At 38.9% G+C, this 26597-nt stretch overlaps 1 protein-coding gene across 1 annotated transcript in view; it reads left to right on the plus strand.

The window, feature by feature from the left end:
* NEK10 (NIMA related kinase 10) overlaps positions 1–26597 on the plus strand; it is a 299100-nt gene that overhangs the window by 230987 nt on the left and 41516 nt on the right. The window contains exons 29-33 of the mRNA XM_007456721.1: positions 365–402; positions 502–642; positions 1964–1965; positions 13404–13431; positions 17739–17839. Coding sequence (XP_007456783.1) covers positions 365–402; positions 502–642; positions 1964–1965; positions 13404–13431; positions 17739–17839 — 310 coding nt within the window. The remainder of the gene's footprint in view (positions 1–364; positions 403–501; positions 643–1963; positions 1966–13403; positions 13432–17738; positions 17840–26597) is intronic.

Genomic DNA, 26597 nt, shown 5'->3' on the forward strand with positions numbered 1-26597 from the left:
AGCAGGAATAAAGCATGGAAAATACTACATATAAAATTTTAAATGGTTTTTCTTTTTAATACAAAATAAGTATTTTGATTTTAAAAGTAACAAAATCATTCAAGGTACTGTACTAAAATTTAGGCTCGTAATTATTCTTAGAGCTTATAAACAACTGTGATAGGACAAGGTTCTTCCATTGGTCATAGAATGTCAGTTCTGCTCTGGGTTCAAATATGTCTATTTTCTCTCTTTATTAAACTCTTGAGGGCGTCTTGAGGGAAAATAAACCTATATTTTCCTATGTAAACCATAGCGGGGTATAAGCTTTCAGTAAATGTTAGTCAAATCCAAGTTGAATAACTCCTTCTAATTCTGTTTTCAGAGACTTCACTGGTGGAATAGGATCAAGACCAAGGCCAGGTAATTTAGTGTTGGCAGCAATAACATCATACACACCTCCCTGAAATTCAGTGCAATTCATATTACAGTTTCATATATTTCCCCCTTTTATTTCTTCAGCTTTGCTGCCTCTTGACCTGCTTCTGAAAGTGCCACCCCTCATGCTCAGGGCCCACGTTAAGGAGCTAGAGGCCGAGTTAGTGATGGGGTGGCAGTCCCATAGCCTTCCCGCTGTGACACTTAGCATTCTCAAAGACCATGGTAGTACTTATTAGATCAAGTTGATTTCAAGCACACAATGGGTGAACACAGAATTATGGTTGGGCCTGAATACCTGAATGATGCTTGGGAGGTAACTTTAGTACAGTCAGCCAGAGAATCTTGTTTTGTTTGTCCATCATTATTAGCTCGGCATGTTAACAGTATCAAAATGCTTTCTGTGTTCACTTATTTGATGAAATATATAGGCTGTTTTACTAAAATTTGTATTTTTGCTTTAGTAGGAATTTTAGCCAGTTGAATTTTGATGCTTACATTGCATACCTACTAACAAAAAATAGTAACCTTGTTTTACATACATATTTCTATAAGCTCTACACCTATATGATATGAGTAAGCATATCTTTTATTCTATCTCCATTACTCTGACACAGATAATTTTAGTTATTTGTATTTGATTAAAGCTGTGTTATATCACATTGTTTCTCTAATAATGTAAAAATTATGGATTCTTAAAACATAAAAGTTTATAGTAATTGTTTGAGAAAAAAGAGTGTATTCCTTAATATTCCTAATTTCTATTAAAGAGGACCAAAGTTCAACAGTAATAGTAAAGTTTTTAACTAAACCTGGACAATTCAGGAAAAAAAACTGTGCTTTTAACATATGTGTATGATTCGAGTATAAAGTTCTATTTTACTACTTTGGTTAATTTGGAATTATTGCTTAATGTTATTTTCACTTTGGCTTCCTTAATTCACATTCTCTTGTAGAGTTAATAGGTATAGGGAACAAAGGAGATGTGAATTGATTTACTGTAATATTAGTCCATGTCTCCACATTTATTAAATTTGCTTTGGAAGAGTTATTGACAGTTTGGGGCCAATCTGTCACGATCAGCATAGATGCAAAAAACAGATAGCTTTGTTATTAACATATCTAAAGCTGTCATGTTGACCATGCTCTACTCCTGCTATTTTGGCATAAGGTAAGTTCATAACATAATCATGAAGTTAAAATGATTGTCATTGATTGATTTTATAATAGTGATAGCAGAATACATACATATGTAAGCAATTTGCAGTTCAGTTGTGATTCATAATAAGAATTATTTTTCCTAAAGTGTATGTTGAGTTAGCTAGTTTAAGACTTGGCTTTATGTCAGCAAAATTGATCAGATCTCTGGATTTTTAAACAAACTATTTAGCACAGTTAACATGTAATATATTATATTTCTTAGACCTACAGTTTGTTATACCATCTACTTTTTAAAAATTTACTGATTCATATATTTTAAATTTAAAACAGAATGTACTATAGCATTTTAAGTGTTGTCAGTGAATGCTAAAGTTTACCTATAAAGGAGTGATTAGTTTCAACTAATCTTGTAGAACACAGTAATGCATATGAGAAAATTTGGGTTACTACTTACAAGTTATTCCACTTTCAAGTAAAAAAAAAAACAATTTTTTTCTTCATCTTAATGCAAAATGGTTTTTCTCCATGTTATAAAAGTCATACTTTTTAAAATATTGCGGGTAAACTTGGACTGTTGGTTGCTTTACCAAATCACAAACAACTGGTACCAGCCCCATCCACTTAGATCACCTTCTCTGCAAATCAGTATTCTTTCCATTATGTATAACCAATAGCTATAGTCCTGTATTGCCTAAGTGCTCTGGAAAAAAAAATGTCAGATATGAGAGAATTTTGGCAAAACCCGGGTATGCTCCCAGGACTATATCTAGTATGTGAACATCATTTTCCATGTGCTATGGCAGAACAAAGGGTGAGAGCTATTATTTTAGAGTGCTAAGTGGCTGTATTAGAATATGATCTTGCCTATATTGTACTCTAAAATGTGAACTTCTAGGTTCATATTGTGGTCATACAGCAGTATTTAATGTACCTCCAAACTCCTGTAAAACAAATAACCATGAAGCTGTTTCAAGTTAACACTATTAAAAATCCTCTTGTTCTGTCTTTTAATACTAACTAGATTGTATAAATTATTTGATAAGATATTCTTTAGGTTAAATAACAGACTAGTTCTCTGACAACAGAGTTGAAAATTTAGGAATTTCTATACTGAATGGATGAAAATATTAGCAGTAATTAACATGGAATCAATGAGTGAATAAACACTTTTTACACATATTAATTATTTTAGCTCTATTTCCCTAACCTTTGTCACTTATAGATTACCATGGCACAAATTTGGCTGTATCTGAGTACCATCTGTATTACTATTTTCCAAATATCGATTTCTTTAATTTGACTTACTTTCTCAACTTAAAGTTATCTAAAGGGAAGTTTATATTTTTGTTACAAATGGGAAACCAGAATAGCGTCACTTGCCATAATAGGTGACAATTATAAAAAAATAAATGCAAATCTAAGCAAAACAACATTATTAAATTCTAGTAGATACTGTTATCTGCTTATCCTGAGGTCTGTTTTCTTTGTTATGAAGGAACATTAGCTCATATCTCAAAGATGGTGATGACATACTTGTTCCATACTGAAACTTAACCCTTGATATAATCAGTAGAAAGAAAAGAAAACTGGAAAAGGAATACCTTTTATACCTGATCTACTTACTATGTAACGTTATGCTGTTTAAGTGCCTCTAGCTGCAGGAAACTCAGTTATGTCCAAAAGTTCTCTGGATGAGTAATTTTTTTAAATTGAAGTATAGTTGGTTTACAATATATTAGCTTCAGGTGTACAACATATTGATTCTCTATTTTCATAGATTATACTCCACTTAGAGTTATAAAATATTGGCTCTATTTTCTGTGCTGTACATTACATCCTTGTATCTTATTTATTTTATATGTAATAGTTTGTACCTCTTAATCCCCTTCCCCTAATTTGCACCTCCCCCTCTCCCCGCTGGTAACCACTAGTTTATTCTCTGTATCTGTGAGTCTATTTCTGTTTTGTTCTATTCATTTGTATGCTTTATTTTTTAGATTCGACATGTAAGTGAAAATACACAGTATTTGTCCTTCTCTGTATGACTTATTTCATTAAGCATAATATTCTCTAGGTCCTTCCACATTGCTGAAAATGGCAGAATTTCATTCATTTTTATGGCTGAGTAATATACCATTGTATATATACACCACATCTTCTTTATCCATTCATCTGTTGGTGGGCAGTTGGGTTGCTTCCACATCTTGGTAATTGTAAATAATGCTATAATGAACATTGGGGTGCATACATCTTTTTGAATCAGTGTTTTTGTTTTCTTCAGATATATAATCAGAAGTGGGATTGCTGGATCATATGGTAGTTCTATTTTTAATTTTTTGTGGAAACTCCATGCTGTTTCCCATAGTGGCTGAACCAATTTACACTCCCACCACCAGTGTGCTAGGGTATTTATACGTGTCTTTTTGATGATAGCCATTCTGACAGTTGTGAGATGATCTCTCATGGTTGTTTTGATTTGCATTTCCTTGATTAGCAAGGTTGAGCATATTTTCATGTGCCTGTTGGCCAGCTGTGTGTCTTCTATGGAGAAATGTCTATTCAGGTGCTCTGTCCATTTTTAATTGTTTTATATTGAATTGTGTGTGTTCTTTATTTATTTTGGATTCACCCCTTACCAGACATATCATTTGCAAATATCTTCTCCCATTCAGTAGTTTTTCTTTTCCTTTTGTCTATAGTTTGATTCACTGTTCAAAAGCTTTTAACTTTCATTAGGTCTGATTTGTTTATTTTTGCATTTGCTTGCCTTGCCTGAGTAGACATATTTAAAAAATGTTGCTCAGACCTATTTCAAAGAGTGTACTGCCTATGTTTTCTTCTACTTTTATGGTTTCTAGTCTTACATTTAAGTCTTTAATCTCCATTTTGAGTTTATTTTTGTATATGTTGTGAGGAAATGTTCTAATCTCATTGTTTTACATGTAGCTATCCAGTTTTCCCAGCATCACTTGTTGAAGAGATTGTCTTTTCCCCATTGTATGTTCTTGCCTCCTTTGTCATAGATTAAGTGACCACATGTGTGTGGTTTTATTTCTGGGCTCTCTACTCAGCTATGTGTCTGTTTTTGTGCCAGTACTATACTGTTTCTGACTACTGTAGCTTTGTAGTATAGTCTGAAGTCAGGGAGCATGATACCTTCAGCTTCATTCTTTCTTCTCAATATTGTTTTGGCTCTTCAGGATCTTTTGTGGTTCTATATATTTTAAAATTATTTGTTCTATTTCCATGAAAAATGTCATTGGTATTTGATAGGTATTGCATTAAATCTATACATTGCATTGGGTAGTATGGACATTTTAACAATATTATTTCTTCCAGTCCATGAGTGCAGGACACTTTTCCATTTTTTTGTATCATCTTCAGTTTCTTTCATCAATGTCTTCTAGCTTTTTGATTATAGGTCTTTCAATTTCTTGGTTAAATTTATCCCAAGATATTTTATTCTTTTTGGTGTGATTATAAATGAGGTTGTTTTCTTAATTTCTCTTTATGATAGTTCATTGTTAGTGTACAGAAAGCAACAGATTTCTGTATATTGTGTCAGTTCTTTAAAAATAATTTATTGGTTCTGTTGTCTATAGAGTCAAATTAATCAAACAATTGGATATTTTGAATTGGAAAAATGTCTAGGGTCTTTTATATATATAAAAGAAACAGTCCTTCCCTGTTGAGATAGGGGAAATGATGTTGTATATTTGTGAAAATTAAATCATGCCAAAACATATGATGAGAAACTTATTCTTTGTCAAGTTAATAGGGTACGTTTTAATGTTATGGATGCTATTTGTGTAGGTCAAATGTAAATTTTTGGGAGTGTCAGTCAAACCCAAATTTAAAATGCAAATGTAATGTCAACTAAGACTATGGCCAACTTTGACTGGATTAACACTGATGTTTCCCCCTCCTTTGCTGGGTTTTTCATTTTTCAGCAGCTAATACCCAGGCACTGAACTAATAGATGGGAATTATTATGCTCTGCATTTTGAATAGAAATTGTCTCTTCATGATTTCCAGGCTCTTAATTATCATACTAGATGACTGAGAATCTATTTTTATACTTATCTTTTGTTCATAAAGATTACATCTATGTAAAGTAGTCAATGTTTCACCCAAATATTCCAGAGAGCACAGCTATATTCTAGTTGTCCATATTATGAGCAACTTTCAGTAGCTTGCTTTCAAGTTAGTTATTAACATAGAATACTTAATACTAGATATCACAATTGCCAAGGTGATTTTTTGTAAATGCCTTCTCTAATTTTATTGTATAGCAATTCTTTTAGCACATGAAATGTGCTTACCAGACTTTAATCAAAACTCTTATTATACTAGTCTACACTGTGCAATTTGACATATAATTATATATTTTTCTATATTGTTTGTTGGGATTTGGGTATGTTAGTTATATTTTGCAACCATATTATAAGCATCTTTAGCAAAGTTTGCATATATCTTGAGTATTTCCTCTGAGATCAGGCCCCTGAAAACTACTTATTTTGTAACTGATGCAGACCTACCACTGTTTAAACCCTTGTTTATTCCTGCTATTGAGAGCAACTGAATAAGTAATCTTGTGATTACTTAAAGACTAGGGGAAAAATGATATTTTAATGTTAGACTACAGATTGGGGAAGAGGTGGGAGATAACACATTTTCTATATCAGTGATGAATTGCGTCCTAGTTTTTCATGCCAGGCAGGCAATGGGGGAGTGTGGACCAGTTGTAGATTTTTACATATTCTTTGGAGGACAATGTCTTTTCAAAAAGATACTCAATCTCACAAAAGTTATTGATGGTCCCAATTCAAGCCCAAGTGAAGACTGCAAATTAGCTGTTAACACAGCCCACAACCCTGCCCCGGGGGGTCTCTGCGCTGGAAAAAGGCTAAATGAAAGGAGGAGAAGAAAGCTACACCACCCTCTGGTAGGAGTAAAGAGAGGTCTATGTGGCTTGGGTGATGATTGTAGCTTAGTGTACAAATATTTGAGTCAATGTAGAAAAGCAGGGCTTTCAAATTCCAAATTGCCATTATTAATGATTACTGAGATTCAAAAAGTGGTTTCAGGACTTCCTTGGTGCTGCAGTGGTTAAGAATCCACCTGCCAATGCAGGGGACACGGGTTCGAACCCTAGTCTGGGAAGATCCCACATGCTGCGGAGCAACTAAGCCCATTCACCACAACTACTGAGACTTGCTCTAGACCCTGTGAGCCACAACTATTGAGCATGTGCTCTAGAGCCCATGAGCCACAACTACTGAGCCTGCATGCTGCAACTACTGAAGGCTGTGTGCCTAGAGCCCATGCTCCACAACAAGAGAAGCCACTGCATTGAGAAGCCCGCCCACTGCAACGAAGAGTAACCCCTGTTCACCACAACCAGAGAAAGCCCGTGTGCAGCAGCTAAGACCCAACACAGACAAAAATAATAATTATTTATTTATTATTTTAAAATGTTGTTTCAGAGTGCTTACAACTACCCTTTGAATTGTTGTCATACAGTAATTTGAGTATTGCAGATGGTGACTGGTGAGCGAATAGTAATGAGAAACAGGCAAGAGGCCTCTTCTGGCTGGACCACCTTCCTGCCCTCCAATACAGCTGAGATCTCATTCATTGTTAATTGACATTCCTCACTGTGGATTCCATAGATTATTTGGGATGTTTTAGATGACATGTTAATTAAAATTTTAAATTTTATTTATTTATAAGTTTCTTATTTATTTATAAGAAGCTACTTATTGTTTCTTACCATATTGGAGTCAAAAAGCACAATTCTTTTTTTTTAAAATTTATTTATTTTTGGCTGTGTTGGGTCTTTGTTGCTGTGCATGGGCTTTCTCTAATTGCGGCAAGCAGGAGCTACTCTTCACTGCAGTGCGCAGACTTCTCATTGTGGTGGCTTCTCTTGCTGTGGAACACAGGCTCTAGGCACATGGGCTTCAGTAGTTGTGGCATGTGGGCTCAGTAGTTGTGGCTCACGGACTCTAGAGCACAGGCTCAGTAGCTGTGGCACAAGGGCTTAGTTGCTCTGCAGCATGTGGGATCTTCCCAGACCAGGCCTCGAACCCGTATCCCCCGCATTGGCAGGCAGATTCTCAACCACCATGCCATAAGGGAAGCCAAAAAGCACAATTCTTAAAGTTATTTTTTAGCAATAATCCTAGTTTTATTTAAATTCCCTTAATGATGGAACCAGTTGGAGGACAAAAGAGCCTGTTCACGAGCATTTGGAGACAGGGATTTTTATAGTTGTATAAGTATATTTTTATAGTTGTAGAAGTATATATAGTATATATATATAGTAAAATAAGTATATATATAGTAAAGAAAAGCTGAAGCAACATTGCTAAATTAAGCATAAGATTGGCAAATTTTCTGTGGGGCAATAAAGGCATATCATTTTTGTCATTAACATCTTGATTGGCCTATAAAGTCATACCAACATGTCAATTTCTATAGGTTAACCACTAACTCTACAGGACTGTAACTGCCTTCACCTTTATCAGTGTGGATTAAGAGTATTAGATTAGAATCAAGTAAAGCTATTAGAAAATGTCATAACATGATATCAGAGAATCAAGCAATGGTCATTTTGTCTGTTTTCCATGATTGAGATAAATTTTTCTTGTCCAGGTAATTGAATGAGAGGAGGGTTCCTATCTTTTCTTTCTGTTCCTTTTAGTTTGATTGGTTAGCTTTTGCATACATAGTGCTGAACACAGTGTATTTTCACAGCACAATATTTTCTTCTTGAGAATTCTGAGCTTCACTAGAGTTGACTTTCAGAGAAAAAAAGGTTCCCTCTAGTAGGAATAAAGGGAGCGAATATGACTTGGTTAGTGATTGTAGCATAGTATAAGAACAACTAAGTCAATGGATAAGGGCCAAGCTATATGGACTAGGCCAAATGCATGTTATTTTTTTTTTTTTTTTTTTTTTTTTTTTGCGGTATGTGGGCCTCTCACTGTTGTGGCCTCTCCCTCTCCGGACGCGCAGGCTCAGCGGCCATTGCTCATGGGCCCAGCCGCTCCGCGGCATGTGGGATCTTCCCGGACCGGGGCACGAACCCGTGTCCCCTGCATCGGCAGGCAGACTCTCAACCACTGCGCCACCAGGGAAGCCCAAATGCATGTTATTTTTAGGCCACAAATTCAGGGGAAAAAAGTCTAACTTTCTATATTTTCCCAAAACTGAACTTAATTTTTATATTAAGCCCCTATTCCACATCTCAGAAAACATAATCAATTAGCCTAAAGGCAAATTTCAATGTGTTGGTGATTTCTTTATCATATCAGGCTTAAAGTCAGACAAACAGAATTGCACTTCTCTTTCTTCTACTTCTTCCCTGAGTGTTATTTTTGTTCCAGGGGTTCAGTTGGCATCATTGTACTGAGGCTTTGAGACTGCCTGTGCTGGTATCTGCTCTGAGTACTGAGTGGGGGTCACCCTTCCACGTTGCTGTCCTGAGAAGTGAGCACAGCCCTCCCTGACTTCCAGCTCCCAGTACACGTTCCCATTTCTGGCTGTGTCCCCTTGACATGAAGGCAGGACTTCTGTGGGACAAGCTCCTTGCTCTGTCATCTCACCTTCTCAGGGGTCTGGGAAGGTTAGCCTACTCTTCCACACTCTCTGGGTTTGGAGACTTGGGGGCTGAGCCTCTGACACCCCAGGAAGCTATCTCTCCTGCCCCATTCCATCCCAGGTCATATAGTACAGGGAACATCTGCATGGCTAGGACCTCTCAGAGCTCGCTGTGGGAACTGCGCCCCCAACCTTTCCACTCTTGAATCCCCAAACATAGAGACTTCTATCAAACATCTCTGCCCTCCTCACTGCCCCCACCAAAGACTTTGCCCAAGTGAGCTGGAATTTGAATCTCTTCTGAGACCTTCTTTCCTTCTCGTGTGTCTTCATCCTTCCTCCTCAAAAAAGCTTTACCTTATCCAGGAGGGGAAGGAAGAAGAGTTTGTTCAGCTACAGGTCCTGCGAATCTCTCTGCCTTCTGCTTAGACAAATGCTTTTAAAGTCCAGGAACGTATGCTCTCTGTTCCCTGGTTCCTCTCTACCTCCCCATCTTGGGGCAGTGCTTGCCTCACTCTGCTTCTTGATAACAGGAGGTTCATGTGGTCAAAAATAAGTGTGGGAAATAATACAACAGTGAATTCTTCACACAGCATCTTGCCATATGTATTATGTAGTCCTTTTAAGGGGATTAGCAACTTTAAATATCCTGAGATTATATGTTTTGAAAAAAATAAAGACATAGAGAATTTGGAATAGGATGAAACCCTAATCCTCACACACACACAAATTAAGCCTGAACAAGATGTGAGATGCATTATGTAAAGGTGATTCAGCCAGCATTCAAGAGTGAAGGACCTCAAAGTGGCCTTGCTTCTTTGGCATTTAAACAGCTAGCTTGTTTCTGAAGCTGGAATGAAAGGGAGTGGAAGGAACCTGGTCACCAAGGGTGAAATGTGCTGAGGCTCTATTGCAGCTTCCTGTCATCTTGTCAGAAGTTCTACCAGGGGCTGGACTGTGGGGGGACTAGACCCAGAACCTTGAGTCTCTTCCTAATAATTTCTACCTGATTGTGGAACCATCTATTGGTCTGTGTTGGGAAAGATTCCATGCCCACACCTCCTGGTCATCATCTTCTCTCTCACTTCCCTCTCTCCCACGGAGGGAGTCATTTAACAACTCAGGTCCAAGCTTAGGTCCCTCCTCGGCTCCTGCTCCCCACAGACAGTCACCATGTGCTTCTCCATGCTGGGCCTGACTTAGGCCCTAGGCCTCTTCTCATGAGATCACCTTTCCTGAAATCACCATCTGCTGTGGTCCCTGGCTCCCTCTGCAGATGTACCCAGTACTATACCTTTTCATGGTACTACACACAGGGAAAACTGAACACTCTGCCATTCTCCAGATGTGGCACTCAGCTGACTCCTGTCCTTTGCTGAAACTGTTTTTCTACTCAGAAGCTGCCACTCAAATATACCCTCCCTCACACCAAATCCATGTCCTGTACCTACTGAAAGCCTATTCATTCTTCATGGTCTTCTCAGATGAAATGTTTGCATCAGTTCCCTGTCCTTCATCCGAGGTCCTCTAAATGGACCTCCCATGAACCCCTTGTGAATGCAACGTTCTTTGTCTAATTTTGCTGCCTTCTATGCTGCTAGGCACAGAGGTTCATTGCTGAGAATTTGCAGATTTAAGCTACAATTCAGTTACTTTATTTCCTTTTCACAAAAGTAGAGGAAAGAGACCAGAGCGAATCTGTTCACTGTACTTAAATTTAAAAGGTTGTCTTTCAACAGGGCAGTTGGTCCCATGTGGAGAAGCCATGTATGTTTTAGCCCCCTTTATAAAAGGAAACTATTTTTTTTACTTTTTCAGGGAGCTCCTGCTCAACACTTTCTCTTCTCCAGTTGTTCAAAAATTCCTGATTTTTAACAGAAAAAATTCAGAAAAATAGTAGGTTGATACTATATCATGGTCAATTGAGGGAACATGAGTAATCCATCTTTTGTTCAATTTGTAGTAATTAACAGTTTCAGAGTTTGTGTTGTGAATTGTGGTTTCAATAGACTGGATATATGATGTAAATCAAGTCTCAAAGAACGAGTAATGGGCAACTAACTTGGCTATTGTAATGTGACATGAGATAATAAAGCAGATATAGTGCACTGCACAGGCTACAAAGACATAATGCTTCCGGTTTATTACTTGTACATGCTTTCCAAAAATATTTGATCCATTAAATGTTCAAAGGTATAGTCAGAACATGTTAAAAGTAGCAACTCCTTTTAAGAAAAAAGTAGTATTTCAGGTGTGGGAAGGAGCATCTATATTATGTTATATTGTCCATAATTTCATGGTCTCCCAGTGACAAGTTGGGAGACTAAGTCAGTGTAGAGTTTAGGGTCCACCTTGTTGCATGTCCCAGTTCTTCAGTCTTGGTTGGACAATCTCCTTAAATTTCAGTCATCTATAAAATGGGGATAGAAACAACTACCATTCAGAATAGTTGTGAGGATCACATGAGACTAAATGTGTAAAACCCTTGCCAACACCTCCTCCAGGTCCTCCTACCCACCACCACAGAGGGGAAAAGTAGCTGTTTAATGTCATGCTAACCGCACAGTAAGCTAGCAAATATAATTTTTTTTACACCCTAAGTAAATTGCCTCTTATAATGAATTTTGTAGTTTCCTTCTAAGTTTTAAAACACTAATTAAGTTCACTATTTTAATAAAAACCGTAAAATGAATATAAAGTATTCCAATGTAAACTTTGATTTTATTTAAATTTTAATGAGACCAAATGCTTTCTATCTTTCACAGTAGGAACCATATAGATATGAATCATGGGCATACTATATATGACTGACGTTGGAATATGATCAGCTTCTATGATGTCTTGTTTTTTGTTTTGTTTTTTATTCCATGCTCCCCAACTTGCGGGATCTTAGTTCTCTGACCAAGGATCCAACCCAGACCCTTGGCAGTGAGAGCATAGATTCCTAACCACTTGTCCGCCCTTTAAATTGAAAAGAAGTGACAAATTAGGTGAAAATACTTTTAACATGTAAAATACAATAAAAGGATTAGTAGTCAGACAATGTAAAGAGCACTTACAAATCAGTAAGAAAAAAAAGCTTGGAACGCAAACAGAAAATCACCAAAGAAGTGCAATAACCTCATCAGCATTCAGATAAACAAAAAATAAAACAAAATCAGCTTGGGAAAATTGAAAAGTTTGATTATAGTGTTGATCACGATATAGAAAAATGGATTCTCTTCTGATCAGAGTGCAAATTGATTCAGCCACTTTAAAATGTATTTGTTAAAATTGGAAATATTTGTGTCAAAGGGCCCAGCTATTTAATTTCTCCTTATTTACCCTAAAGACCTCTTGTACTATGCACAATGAGGCACGCACATATATACCCACTGCAGCATCATTTATAATCATGAGAAATTGAAAAAAAACTAAGTCCCATCAAGACAGAAGTGACTAAGAAACTATAATGCATGCAGGACATGTAGTACTGTTCAATAGTGGTCATAAAGAATAAGCTATAACTGGGTGTGTTGATAAAAAAGCATCTCCATGACAGACTGAGAATAAAAATTGTAAAACAGTCTTATTATGTGTCACCATTTATTTAAAAAGAGGGAAATAAAGCATGAGATAATACTATAGATTTTATACAATAGTAGCTTTCAAAGTCTTTTTGGAAGTAAGTCTTTTTGGAAATGACACTTAGTAAGACACACATTTTATATCTCGACTAGTTGGATCCTTACTACATGCAATGCACTTTGAAATTTTTATATCCTATTCTATTTCATTTCATGCCATTCCATTCCATTTTTCAAAATGCTGGTCATGACTCATTAAACAGATTTAGGACTCAACCACAGTTTGAAAAATATTGTTCTGAAGATACACACTGAAGTACGTAAATAGAAAAGTAACTGGAAGGCAATGCACCAAGCTGATATCAGAGGTTTCTTCTGGGGAAGTGGCTGATGGGTGGTGGTTCCAGGGACCCTCGAAGTCTCTTCTGTGATACTTAGGTTGTTTTACATTTCTTTGCTTGTTTTACAATGGGCATATGTAATTACACATTTTAGGATTTATTTTTTAGCAAGTAAGCAACCAAAACTATTTTCAAAACTCAAGGAGTTACCTTATTGTCAAAGGTCATAAGGAAAATAATTTTAAGTAATTTTGTATATTGAGTAGTTCAGAAGGCACACATTCTAGCTAACTGTCTCTGTTTTTATATCTAGCCACAGATGAATACATTCTTGTGGCAAGGTAGACATCCCACTCAAAATGTCATCACAAATCTAAGAACTCTCTGCCATGCTGTGAGATTTTAACTCATTACCTATGAATGAAAGTCCATATACCAAAAACATAAAGTAATCAACGTAAGTGTGATCAAAAACCAATCCACCCAGTTTCAGAAAATACAAAGTTAGTGTTCCTATAGCAACATCAACTTGGCCACATTAGTTTTGGATATCAGTCTAGACAAACAAATAATTATATTTTAAGAATTATTTCTGCAAAGAAGCACCATTGTAGAAAATATGACATATGTACTCTTGGCCATCTCTTCAGGCTGGAGCAGATACTTCCAGATCTCTGTTTTCTATTTCAGAGCTACCTTAATTCTTTCTGATTTACCTTCACATTTTTACCCTAAGGGTAATTCATTAAACCTCATCTTAATGGCAAGTAATTGTTGCTTAAAAGGAGTTAGACACAGTTCCTAGGGGAGGTAGATCCTTTAAATTGTAAACATTTAAACAGGATATTAAATGTAGATGAACTAGAGCTAGATGATTTCTTGTGTGAATTTCTCAACAAACTCAGTAAAGATACCCATAGGAAAATAATATTTCTCTCAATGTTATATTTATTTTCTTTTTTGTGGTTTGTGTCCTAAACATAGATTTTGGTATGCTAATAATAAAACAAGTTGAATCTTTTAATGGCCACATTGAATTTTCTCTATAAATTTTTTTTTAACATCTTTATTGGGGTACAATTGCTTCACAATGGCGTGTCAGCTTCCGCTCCACAACAGAGTGAATCAGCCACACATACACATATGCTCCCACATCCCATCCCTCTCTGTCTCCCTCCCTCACACCCTCCCCATCCCACCCCCCCAGACAGCCACAGAGAACCGAGCCGGTTTCCCTGTGCCATGCGGCTGCTTCCCACTGGCTATCTACCTTACGTTTGTTAGTATATATATGTCCATGTCTCTCTCGCGCCCGATCACACCTCACCCTTCCCCCTCCCCATATCCTCAAGTCTGTTCTCCAGTAGGTCTGTGTCTTTATTCCTGTTTTACCCCTAGGTTCTTCATAACATTTTTTTTCTTAAATTCCATATATATGTGTTAGCATACGGTATTTGTCCTTCACTTTCTGACTTACTTCACTCTGTATGACAGACTCTAGATCTATCCACCTCATTACAAATAGCTCAATTTCGTTTCTTTTTATGGCTGAGTAATATTCCATTGTATATATGTGCCACATCTTCTTTATCCATTCATCTGACGATGGGCACTTAGGTTGTTTCCATCTCCGGGCTATTGTAAATAGAGCTGCAATGAACATTTTGGTACATGACTCTTTCTGAATTCTGGTTTCCTCAGGGTATATACCTAGTAGTGGGATTGCTGGGTCATATGGTAGTTCTATTTGTAGTTTTTTAAGGAACCTCCATACTGTTCTCCATAGTGGCTGAACCAATTCACATTCCCATGAGCACTGCAAGAGTGTTCCCTTTTCTCCACACCCTCTCCAGCATTTATTGTTTCTAGATTTTTTGATGATGGCCATTCTGACTGGTGTGAGATGATATCTCATTGTAGTTTTGATTTGCATTTCTCTAATGATTAATGATGTTGAGCATTCTTTCATGTGTTTGTTGGCAGTCTGTATATCTTCTTTGGAGAAATGTCTATTTAGGTCTTCTGCCCATTTTTGGATTGGGTTGTTTATTTTTTTGTTATTGAGCTGCATGAGCTGCCTGTAAATTTTAGAGATTAATCCTTTGTCAGTTGATTCATTTGCAAATATTTTCTCCCATTCTGAGGGCTGTCTTTTGGTCTTGTTTATGGTTTCCTTTGCTGTGCAAAAGCTTTGAAGTTTCATTAGGTCCCATTTGTTTATTTTTGTTTTTATCTCCATTACTCTAGGAGATGGGTCAAGAAGGATCTTGCTGTGATTTATGTCATAGAGTGTTCTGCCTATGTTTTCCTCTAAGAGTTTGATAGTTTCTGGCCTTACATTTAGGTCTTTAATCCATTTTGAGCTTATTTTTGTGTATGGTGTTAGGGAGTGATCTAATCTCATACTTTTACATGTACCTATCCAATTTTCCCAGCACCACTTATTGAAGAGGCTGTCCTTTCTCCACTGTATATTCCTGCCACCTTTATCAAAGATAAGGTGACCATATGTGCATGGGTTTATCTCTGGGCTTTCTATCCTATTCCATTGATCTATCTTTCTGTTTTTGTGCCAGTACCATACTGTCTTGATTACTGTAGCTTTGTAGTATAGTCTGAAGTCAGGCAGCCTGATTCCTCCAGCTCCATTTTTTGTTCTCAAGATTGCTTTGGCTATTCGGGGTCTTTTGTGTTTCCATACAAATTGTGAAATTTTTTGTTCTAGTTCTGTGAAAAATGCCAGTGGTAGTTTGATAGGGATTGCATTGAATCTATAGATTGCTTTGGGAAGTAGAGTCATTTTCACAATGTTGATTCTTCCAATCCAAGAACATGGTATATCTCTCCATCTGTTTGTATCATCTTTAATTTCTTTCATCAGTGTCTTATAATTTTCTGCATACAGGTCTTTTGTCTCCTTAGGTAGGTTTATTCCTAGATATTTTATTCTTTTTGTTGCAATGGTAAATGGGAGTGTTTTCTTGATTTCACTTTCAGATTTTTCATCATTAGTATATAGGAATGCCAGAGATTTCTGTGCATTAATTTTGTATCCTGCTACTTTACCAAATTCATTGATTAGCTCTAGTAGTTTTCTGGTAGCATCTTTAGGATTCTCTATGTATAGTATCATGTCATCTGCAAACAGTGACAGCTTTACTTCTTCTTTTCCGATTTGGATTCCTTTTATTTCCTTTTCTTCTCTGATTGCTGTGGCTAAAACTTCCAAAACTATGTTGAATAAGAGTGGTGAGAGTGGGCAACCTTGTCTTGTTCCTGACCTTAGTGGAAATGCTTTCAGTTTTTCGCCATTGAGGATGATGTTGGCTGTGGGCTTGTCATATACGGCCTTTATTATATTGAGGAAACTTCCCTCTACCCCTACTTTCTGCAGGGTTTTTATCATAAATGGGTGTTGAATTTTGTCAAAGTCTTGTTCTGCATCTATTGAGATGATCATATTGTTTTTCTCCTTCACTTTGTTAATATGGTTAATCACATTGATAGATTTGCATATATTGAAGAATCCTTGCATTCCTGGAATAAACCCCACTTGATCATGGTGTATGATCCTTTTAATGTGCTGTTGGATTCTGTTTGCTAGTATTTTGTTGAAGATTTTTGCATCTATGTTCATCAGTGATATTGGCCTGTAGTTTTCTTTCTTTGTGACATCCTTGTTTGGTTTTGGTATCAGGGTGATGGTGGCCTCATAGAATGAGTTTGGGAGTGTTCCTCCCTCTGCTATATTTTGGAAGAGTTTGAGAAGGATAGGTGTTAGCTCTTCTCTAAATGTTTGATAGAATTCGCCTGTGAAGCCATCTGGTCCTGGGCTTTTGTTTGTTGGAATATTTTTAATCACAGTTTCAATTTCAGTGTTTGTGATTGGTCTGTTCATATTTTCCATTTCTTCCTGATTCAGTCTTGGTAGTTTGTGCATTTCTAAGAATTTGTCCATTTCTTCCAGATTGTCCATTTTATTGGCATAGAGTTGCTTGTAGTAATCCCTTATGATCTTTTTTATTTCTGCAGTGTCAGTTGTTACTTCTCCCTTTTCATTTCTAATTCTATTGATTTGAGTCTTCTCCCTTTTTTTCTTGATGAGTCTGGCTAATGGTTTATCTATTTTGTTTATCTTCTCAAAGAACCAGCTTTTAGTTTTACTGATCTTTGCTATTGTTTCCTTCATTTCTTTTTCATTTATATCTGATCTGATTTTTATGATTTCTTTCCTTCTGAATAAAATTAGTTTTATTTGCTACTGAGGGCAAATGAATTTAAAATTTTTAAGTGTGATAGTCTCTTAACTGCACATATCTGAAGACCAGCTTTTCAATGGCCACAGTATCCAATACACCACTGACACCTTGTGGCAGGCCGGGGTAATTTGGGTCGTTGTATCTCCATTGTCATTTGTTTCTAGGTATTTTTTAATTTCCTCTTTGATTTCTTCATAGAGGTCTAAGAAGTAGAAGGAAAGAATTGTGCATCCCATATCATAAAATATTGAAGTGTAACAAGGTCTCTACATATTTTCTCATTGGTAGGATGAGAGTATATTTTTTCAGAATTTTACCCCATTTTCCACTTAATACCACTTTTGAAGGGGAAAACGGTCTTGATTAACTGCAGAATTTGTCATCCACAGCATCTGCAGGAATTGCTGTATCTCAGAGGAAAGTACGTCAGATCAGTGATCCTATTCAGCAGATCTTAGTCCAGCTGCACAAAATCATCTACATCACTCAGGTCAGTGTGCTAGCTTTTTATTTCCTTTTTATCTTAAGTACAAGTTCGGTGCTAATATTGGTAAGGAACTACTTTGAGAAACTTTCAGTTCGAGTGATGCTTGTTCTTATTCTCTCCAACTACATATATTTGGGAACACTTTAGCTTAGCAGCAGAGCTGGGAAGGTCATAGGTTAAAAGAAGCAGATATGTCAGGTTTTCCCTGTGACTCCTAACCTGCTCTTTTACTGTTAGTGCCCAACCAAAAACAGACTTCAACACAAATGGCCCTTTAATGTGGGGATGAAGTGGGGACAGAGCTGGGCTACAGGAAAGAAAGGAAAGTAGTTCCCTAATCCTGATGCTGGGATAAAACCAAGACCTCTCAAAAAACTGAAAACACAAAATTCAGGATTTTAAAAACTTTTTCTAAATCTCAGTGACCCTTAGGCGTTGGGGAAGTAATCACTGGTTACAAATTATTTACAGAAATCTTTCTAATGATAAGGAAGTTGAATAATCATTTACCAAAGGTAGGTACTGTTAATAAGAAAACAAATTTTGTAGATAAATAAGTGTAGATATTTGGACAAGAAAGTATTATTTTGAAGTTTAAGACTGTATGTCTTAATATGTAGTTCATTCATTCATTCCGTTTTTCATTTAATATTTAATTACTAGATGCCTACTATGTACCAACCACTATTCTAGGCACTTGAGACATATCAATGAGCAAAACATATAAACATTCCCTCACCCTAAGATTCAGAGACCCAGTCTGATGATTCTGTCAGTTGCCAATTGTGGCAATTCCAATTAAATATTCAGGTACTAGAGAGAAATATCACCAGGCCAGTGGAACAACTGGGCCCATTATAAGTCTAACTTGGGCTAACATGCCTCCCCCCTCAAAGAAGCAAACAAACAAAAAAAACCATTTTGATTAGTGTACCATGGTGGCATTATAAGACTCTAGGAAATAGAGTCAGTTTATGACTGGTGTCTGGTATTCCCTGAAAGCCTGTGTATTTCCTTCTCTGTGAGCAGTCACCCTAATAAATAGCTGCAGGGCTCTCTGGAGAAGGGTTGGAGAAAATTTTATTTATTGCATAGGTATAGCAATGTTTCAGGACTCTTCCTCAAGGGGCCCCAGCTTTCACACTAATTAAGGGGCTTTTGGTCTTAGAATTGACCAACGTCTGGAAACTATGTGAGAGGCAGTGACTCTCAATTAAGGGCAACAGCATCTCAAATCACATTTTTGTCTACGAGACCTAGAGTTTCTTTTCTGTTATATGGATTAAAGAATACTCTAGTAGGATGACCACATGTTTCTTTCCCAAGAGCACACCGATCAGTTAACTACCATCAAAGATCTCTGTGGGCCAGGCATTCTCATTAACAGTAAACATCCCTGCCACCCTTTATGGTAAATGCTCCCAACTTGTCACTGGTGATCAGGGGCTGCCTCTTGGCCTCTGCTCCTCTGGGATCACATCATCCACACTGGAACCTTGTACTTTCAGTGTCATATCTGGCCTACAAAGGAGAGCAACTGTAAGGTCTTCAAGGATGCTGGTTCTCCCCTCTCCAATTTTTTTTCTCACTGCTTTAGTGAAAGTGAAGCCTAACCTGGCCTCTGTACCCTGACACTGAATTAAATCTTGGACACAGAGTTTTGGGTGAAGTAGAAAAGAATAGCTTTATTGCTTTGCCAGGCAAAGGGGGCCACAGCAGGCTAATGCCCTCAAAACTCTGTGTCCATACCTGGAGTGGGTAGTGAAGAGTTTTATGGGACTGGTTCAAAGAGGGCATCATTAGCTCGTGGACATTCTTCTGATTGGTTGGTGGTGAGGTAACTGGGAGTCAGCATCATCAACCTTCTGGTTCCAACCGGTCTGCGGTCTACGTGCTTGTGGGCAGCATACAGTTAACTTCTCCCACCTGGTGGGTGTTTCAGTATCTGCAAAACAGCTCAAAGATATTGTGTGTATCCCTTAATGGGGAGCCAGGACCCTGCCCCAAGGCTGCACTATTGTTCCTCTTGACTGCTCCTCCCTTGTCTCTGCATCTCCTCCCTTCCCTAATTAGCGACTCTTAAATCTGCCAGTTGGAACTCAGGGAAGGTCATGGAGGCTGAATGAAACCTATTTCCTATAATCAAAGAAATGGGGGACACAGAAAGCCTTTTGTGCCCAGGAACCCCACAGGGTCCTGTGTGGTATCAAAAGAAATGGCTTCTGAATGTTCTTGCTAAATGAAATTGGAAAGTGAGTGTGCAGGTCACCCATGGTAAATCTATCCCAGCATTCCGTCTCTCCAAGCCTTTGAATTTCCTCCTCCACAAGCAAGAGAATCTCTGGCATTTTATCCTCATTAAATGTAGGCCACCGTTGAGTCCAGGTTTTAGTATACCTCCAGCTGCATGAACTAATATACTAAATCTAGACTCTAGTAAGTACACACATTTGAATGAATTCAGCTTGATATAGTGCTATATTTCATCCTTCTTGGCCTGACACCCTTAGAATCCACTCCTGCACATGTTCTCTGGGTTGCTGCTGATATGGAATAGCAAAATCTTTTGATGCAATTCTTTTGATGAAGAGCAGATAGGGAAGTGTACCAGTTCCCCTGGATCCCCTTGTTGCTGACTTAATGCTCACTGTTGTGGGTCTTAAGGGGAATGAGCATCCCTTTTTAAGATGTTACCCCTCATCTGTCCTAGGTGAGGTTAGTATAGAGTTTTGAAGCAAAAGAAGTCTTATCTTCTCAGATGCAGGGTTTCAAGCTACTTCCACTGGCAATGATGGCTCAGAGTGAGTTGAGTTTCAAGACTGTCAGTTTTATCTGGGTCCAACAACATGTCCCTACTTGGAGTTTTAGTATCCTAATCTTTTTTCCTAACTTTTGCATGAGAAACTTGGTGAAATGTACATTCAGCTGACATTGTAATTCAGCAACCTGATCAATTAGATTTGTGTTTGATTATCAGCCATACCAGTGCTGTGGTAGCAAGAAATACATTCTATTAGGGCTGACATGGAATCTTTCTGGCTCTTAGACTATGAATTGAGCTGAGAGTTAAAGGACCCAGGCTTGTCATTGTCTCTCTGTAAGTGCCCCAGTGCATCTAAAGGACCCACCCACCCCACCATCCTCGTGGTCTTCATACTGCCTGACAGTCAAGTGTAGCAGCCACTCAAGCTTCCAGGGTACTCGCTTCAGTTGGCTCTTCATCCAGGTGACAACTGACTAACTGTGAGGCCACTGCATGCCTTGGATTACTATCATCCTCTGTCCTATTGGCAAACACAGCAGTGGGCTCGGTTCCAAGGGTACAGTCAAATCAATTTCCAAATGCATCTCTATGGCTTCTCCTGGACATTCCTGGAACCAAATCTGTTTCAGTGAGGGTCTATTCATGGGACAGAAACCAAACTGATTTCAACAGGGAAGGTTTCACATAAAGAATTGTTTAAGGGCTTCCCTGGTGGTGCAGTGGTTGGGAGTCTGCCGGCCGATGCAGGGGACACGGGTTCGTGCCCCGGTCCGGGAGGGTCCCATGTGCCATGGAGCAGCTGGGCCTGTGAGCCATGGCCGCTAAGCCTGCGCACCTGGAGCCTGTGCTCCACAACAGGAGAGGCCACAACAGTGAGAGGCCCGAGTACTGCAAAAAAAAAAAAAGAATTGTTTAAGAATTACTACTAATAATAGGGTATTATCTACTGAGGTGGGGAAGAGAAATCTAAAGACTATAAGAAGAGCAGATAGGGAAGTCACTACTTATAGGGCTGAGGCAGAGCACCCAGGAAGGGAACAAAATAGAAGAGGACACCCTCATCCTGGGCTGAGGTCCAGACCTCACTGGAAAACCAGAGAAATGTCCTGAGGTACTGTGCTGTAGACTTGCTGGAAATCAGCATGTAAGAGTGGTGTGCTGGGAATTGCCCACTAGGAACTGCCCTCTCTGGGACCAGTGGAGACTGCCCACTGGTAGGTGCTGCTCCATGGAACTCTCTGAAAAGCTGCCTGCAGGGTTGGTGGCACTGAATCTGGCTGGGGGTGAGCACAGCTGGGGGTCCCCATTCCTACTGACCATTCACTGCTGCCAAACTAAGGCAAGGCAGGAGCATCACTGGAACCAGAAAGACAGGCTCCATCCTCCACTAGTGCCCTCCGCAGATAGAGCTGAACATCCAGCCAGCTGACAAGGGATATATGTTCCAGTGTCACAAGCAGGGCAACGAAGGTGGATTTGGAGCTGAGAGTAAACAAACTTACAGCTGGCACAGTTAGCCTGGGGACTCAACAAGGGACTACCTTATTTGGGACCTGCCCACCTCCAACTTCTCACTGTTTCCCCTTTGACTTCTGCCCAGCCTGGAGAGTAGCCTGGCTCTTATCTATCATGTTTGGGTTATTTTTGGGGGTTTAAACATTTTTTAACCAAATCTGATATTTTTTTCAGTTACCCTGAGGGCCAGCATTTTGAAGACTCAAGAGTCTAAAACTGATTACCCTTTTCTCCATTTTCTTCTGTCAACCTTTCCTTTAGGCAATCCTGCAGAACTGTCTACCTGATTAAATGAAAGTGGGTGAAGGGGAATAAGAACATAGGATGGGGGAGAAAATTGGTTAATAAGTCAAAATATAATCTTCCATATCTCTATCGAGTAAAGATATTATATTCAAAAATACATTTCCATTTAAATACTGATATAGATATATGGAGAAGAATTCTTACCTTCAGTGCTATGGAAATAACTTCAAATAGCTTGTTGGTTACCTTAATGATTCACTGCTAAATTGAAAGAAAATATCCTTTGAAATTTAAATTTAATTTCCATATGCCTGTCCTGCTAATTTTTATATTAAAAAACTTTTGAAATGGATGTATTTTGTTTCTTTATTGGAGTTCAAAGTATTATAAAGCAAGAATGAAACTATTATAAACACCTTATTATTATGTTCTTACACTGCCAGCATAACAAATGATTTCATATTTTTGGCAAGATGGAATTCCTTGCTACATGGTGGTTGTAAAAATGTATTTCCAGAATACTTTAAAGTTTATGACATTGCTCATAGTAAGGAATGATCCCTCTTTTGGGAACCTTAAATTACAGTGCTAACCAAAGTCACTGCCTTTCAAATAAAGGAGATAAATACAAGTCTAAACATTACACTCACATATTTACCAAAGCTTAAAGACCAAGGTCAATTTTTTCTGTCCCGTAATTGCAAAGGAAAACTTCTGAAAGTAAAACTGAATGGACAAACAAACAAAAAAAACCCTTCTTGTTCACATATTTATTTACTAAATTCCTGCAGACTTAAGCTGTGGTAGCACCCTGAATTGCAGAGCCAGATCCCTTCTGACAACCAACAAGTGACTTTAAATGGGAAACTGCTTATTTTTGGCTGGTGGTGGCCTTATCCAGTTTCCATGGAGACAGATATGTGGAAACCATCTAAAAGCAACTATTTTAAAAGAGAGGATGTTAGAATCCTGACTCTGCCTTCAGTGAGTTGACATCTGTTTTCATCAAAAATAAGATGAGGTCTGCTGGAGAAGATGGTGGAAGAGTAAGACATGGAGATCACCTTCCTCCCCACAGATACATCAGAAGTACATCTACACGTGGACCTGCTCCTACAGAACCCCCACTGATCACTGGCAGAAGACCTCGGACCTCCCAAAAGGCAAGAAATTCCCCACATACCTGGGTAGGGCAAAAGAAAAAAAGGAGGCAAAAGAATGGGCACTGGACCTGCACCAGTAGGAGGGAGCTGTGAAGGAGGAAAGGTTTCTACACACTAGAAGCCCCTTCACGGGCAGAGACTGCGGGTGGCGGAGGGGGGAAGCTTCAGAGCCACGGAGGAGAGCGCAGCAACAGTGGTGAGGAGGGTAAAGCGGGGAGATTCCCGCACAGAGAATAGGTGACGACCAGCACTCACCAGCCTGAGAGGCTTGTCTGTTCACCCGCGGGGATGAGTGGAGCTGGGAGCTGAGGCTCAGACTTTGGTCTGATGCCGGGAGAGTACTGGCAGCGGGAACACAGCCTGAAGGGGTTAGTGCACCACGGCTAGCCTGGAGGGAGTCCAGAAGTCTAGAACTGCCGAAGAGACAAGAGACATATTCTTGCCTCTTTGTTTCCTGGTGCTCGAGGAGAGGGGATTAAGAGCGCTGCTTAAAGGAGCTCCAGAGACAGGCACAAGCCGCGGCTATCATCGCAGATCCCAGGAATGGGCATGAGATGCTAAGGCTGCTGCTGCCACCACCAAGAAGCCTGTGTGCGAGCACAGTTCACTATCTGCACCTCCCCTCTGGGGAACCTGTGCAGCCCGCCACTGCCAGGGTCCCGTGATCCCGGGACAACTTCCCAGGGAGAACGCACGGCACACCTCGGGCTGGTGCAAGGTCATGACGGCCTCTGCCGCCACAGGCTCACCCTACATCCGTACCCACCCTCCCCCCTGAGTGAGTCAGAGCCCCCAACTCAGTGGCTCCTTTAACCCCGTCCTGTCTGAACGAAGAACAGATGCCCTCAGGTGGCCTACATGCAGAGGCAGGGCCAAATCCGAAGCTGAAACACGGGAGCTCTGTGAACAAAGAAGAGAAAGGGAAATTTCTCCCAGCAGCCTTAGAAGCAGCAGATTAAAGCTCCACAATCAACTTGAAGTACCTGAATCTGTGGAATACCTGAATAGACAATGAATCATCCCAAATTGAGGAGGTTGACTTTGGGAGCAAGATATATTATTTTTTCCCCTTTTCCACTTTTTGTGAGTGTGTATGTGTACACTACTGTGTGAGATTTTGTCTGTATAGCTTTGCTTTCACCATTTGTCCTACGGTTCTGACTGTCTGGGTTTTTTTCTTTTTTTTTTTACTTAAAATTTTTTTTTTCTTAATAATTATTTTTATTTTAATAACTATTTTATTTTATCTTACTTTATTTTATTTTATCCTCTTTCTTTCTTTCTTTCCTTCTATTTTTTTTCCCTTTTATTCTGAGCCATGTGGACAGGGTCTGGGTGCTCCAGCCAGGCATCAGGGCTGTGCCTCTGAGGTGGGAGAGCCAACTTCACTGGTTCACAAGAGACCTCCCTGCTCCACATAATATCAAACGGTGAAAATCTCCCAGAGATCTCCATCTCAACACCAAGACCCAGCTTCACTCAAAGACCAGCAAGCTACAGTGCTGCACACCCTATGCCAAACAAGTAGCAAGACAGGAACACAACCCCAACCATTAGCAGAGAGGATGCCTAAAATCATAATAAGGCCACAGACACACCAAAACACACCACCAGACGTGGACCTGCCCACCAGAGAGGCAAGATCCAGCCTCATCCACCAGAGCACAGGCACTAGTCCCCTCAACCAGGAGGCCTACACAACCCACTGAACCAACCTTAGCCACTGGGGACAGACACCAAAAGCAATGGAAACTATGAACGTGCAGCCTGCTAAAAGGAGAACCCAAACACAGTAACATAAGCAAAATGAGAATACAGAAAAACACACAGAAGATGAAGGAGCAAAGTAAAAACCAACGAGACCTAACAAATGAAGAGGAAACAGGCAGTCTACCTGAAAAAGAATTCAGAATAATGATAGTAAAAATGATCCAAAATCTTGGAAATAGAATAGAGACAATGCAAGAAACATTTAACAAGGACCTAGAAGAGCTAAAGAGGAAACAAGCAATGATGAACAACACAATAAATGAAAATAATCTAGATGGGATTAATAGGAGAATAACTGAGGCAGAAGAATGGATAAGTGACCTGGAAGATAAAATAGTGGAAATAACTACTGCAGAGCAGAATAAAGAAAAAAGAAAGAAAAGAACTGAGGACAGTCTCAGAGACCTCTGGGACAACATTAAATGCACCAACATTCGAATTATAGGGGTCCCAGAAGAAGAGAAAAAGAAAGGGACTGAGAAAATATTTGAAGAGATTATAGTTGAAAACTTCCCTAATATGGGAAAGGAAATAGTTAAGTACAGGAAGCACAGAGAGTATCATACAGGATAAATCCAAGGAGAAACACGCCAAGACACATATTAACCAAACTATCAAAAATTAAATACAAAGAAAACATATTGAAAGCAGCAAAGGAAAAACGACAAATAACACAGAAGGGAATGCCCATAAGGTTAACAGCTGATCTTTCAGCAGAAACTCTGCAAGCCAGAAGGGAGTGACAGAACATATTTAAAGTGATGAAGGGGAAAAACCTACAACCAAGATTACTCTACCCAGCAAGGATCTCATTCAGGTTTTTTTTTTTTTTTTTGTGGTACACAGGCCTCGCACTGTTGTGGCCTCTCCCACTGTGGAGCACAGACTCTGAAAGCACATGCTCAGCAGCCATGGCTGACGGGCCCAGCTGCTCCGCAGAGTGTGGGATCTTCCCAGACTGGGGCACAAACCTGTGTCCCCTACATTGACAGGCGGACACTCAACCACTGCGCCACCTGGGAAGCCCCTCTCATTCAGATTTAATGGAGAAATTAAAACCTTTACAGACAAGCAAAAGCTGAGAGAGTTCAGCACCACCAAACCAGCTTTACAACAAATGCTAAAGGAACTTCTCTAGGCAAGAAACACAAGAGAAGGAAAAGACCTACAATAACAAAACCAAGACAATTAAGAAAATGGGAATAGGAACATACATATCGACAATTACCTGAAATGTAAATGGATTAAATGCTCCCACCAGAAGACACGGACTGGCTGAATGGATACAAAAACAAGACCCATA

The sequence above is a fragment of the Lipotes vexillifer genome, unplaced genomic scaffold (genome assembly GCF_000442215.2).
Source record: "Lipotes vexillifer unplaced genomic scaffold, Lipotes_vexillifer_v1.1 scaffold612, whole genome shotgun sequence".
NCBI classification, from domain to species: domain Eukaryota; kingdom Metazoa; phylum Chordata; class Mammalia; order Artiodactyla; family Lipotidae; genus Lipotes; species Lipotes vexillifer.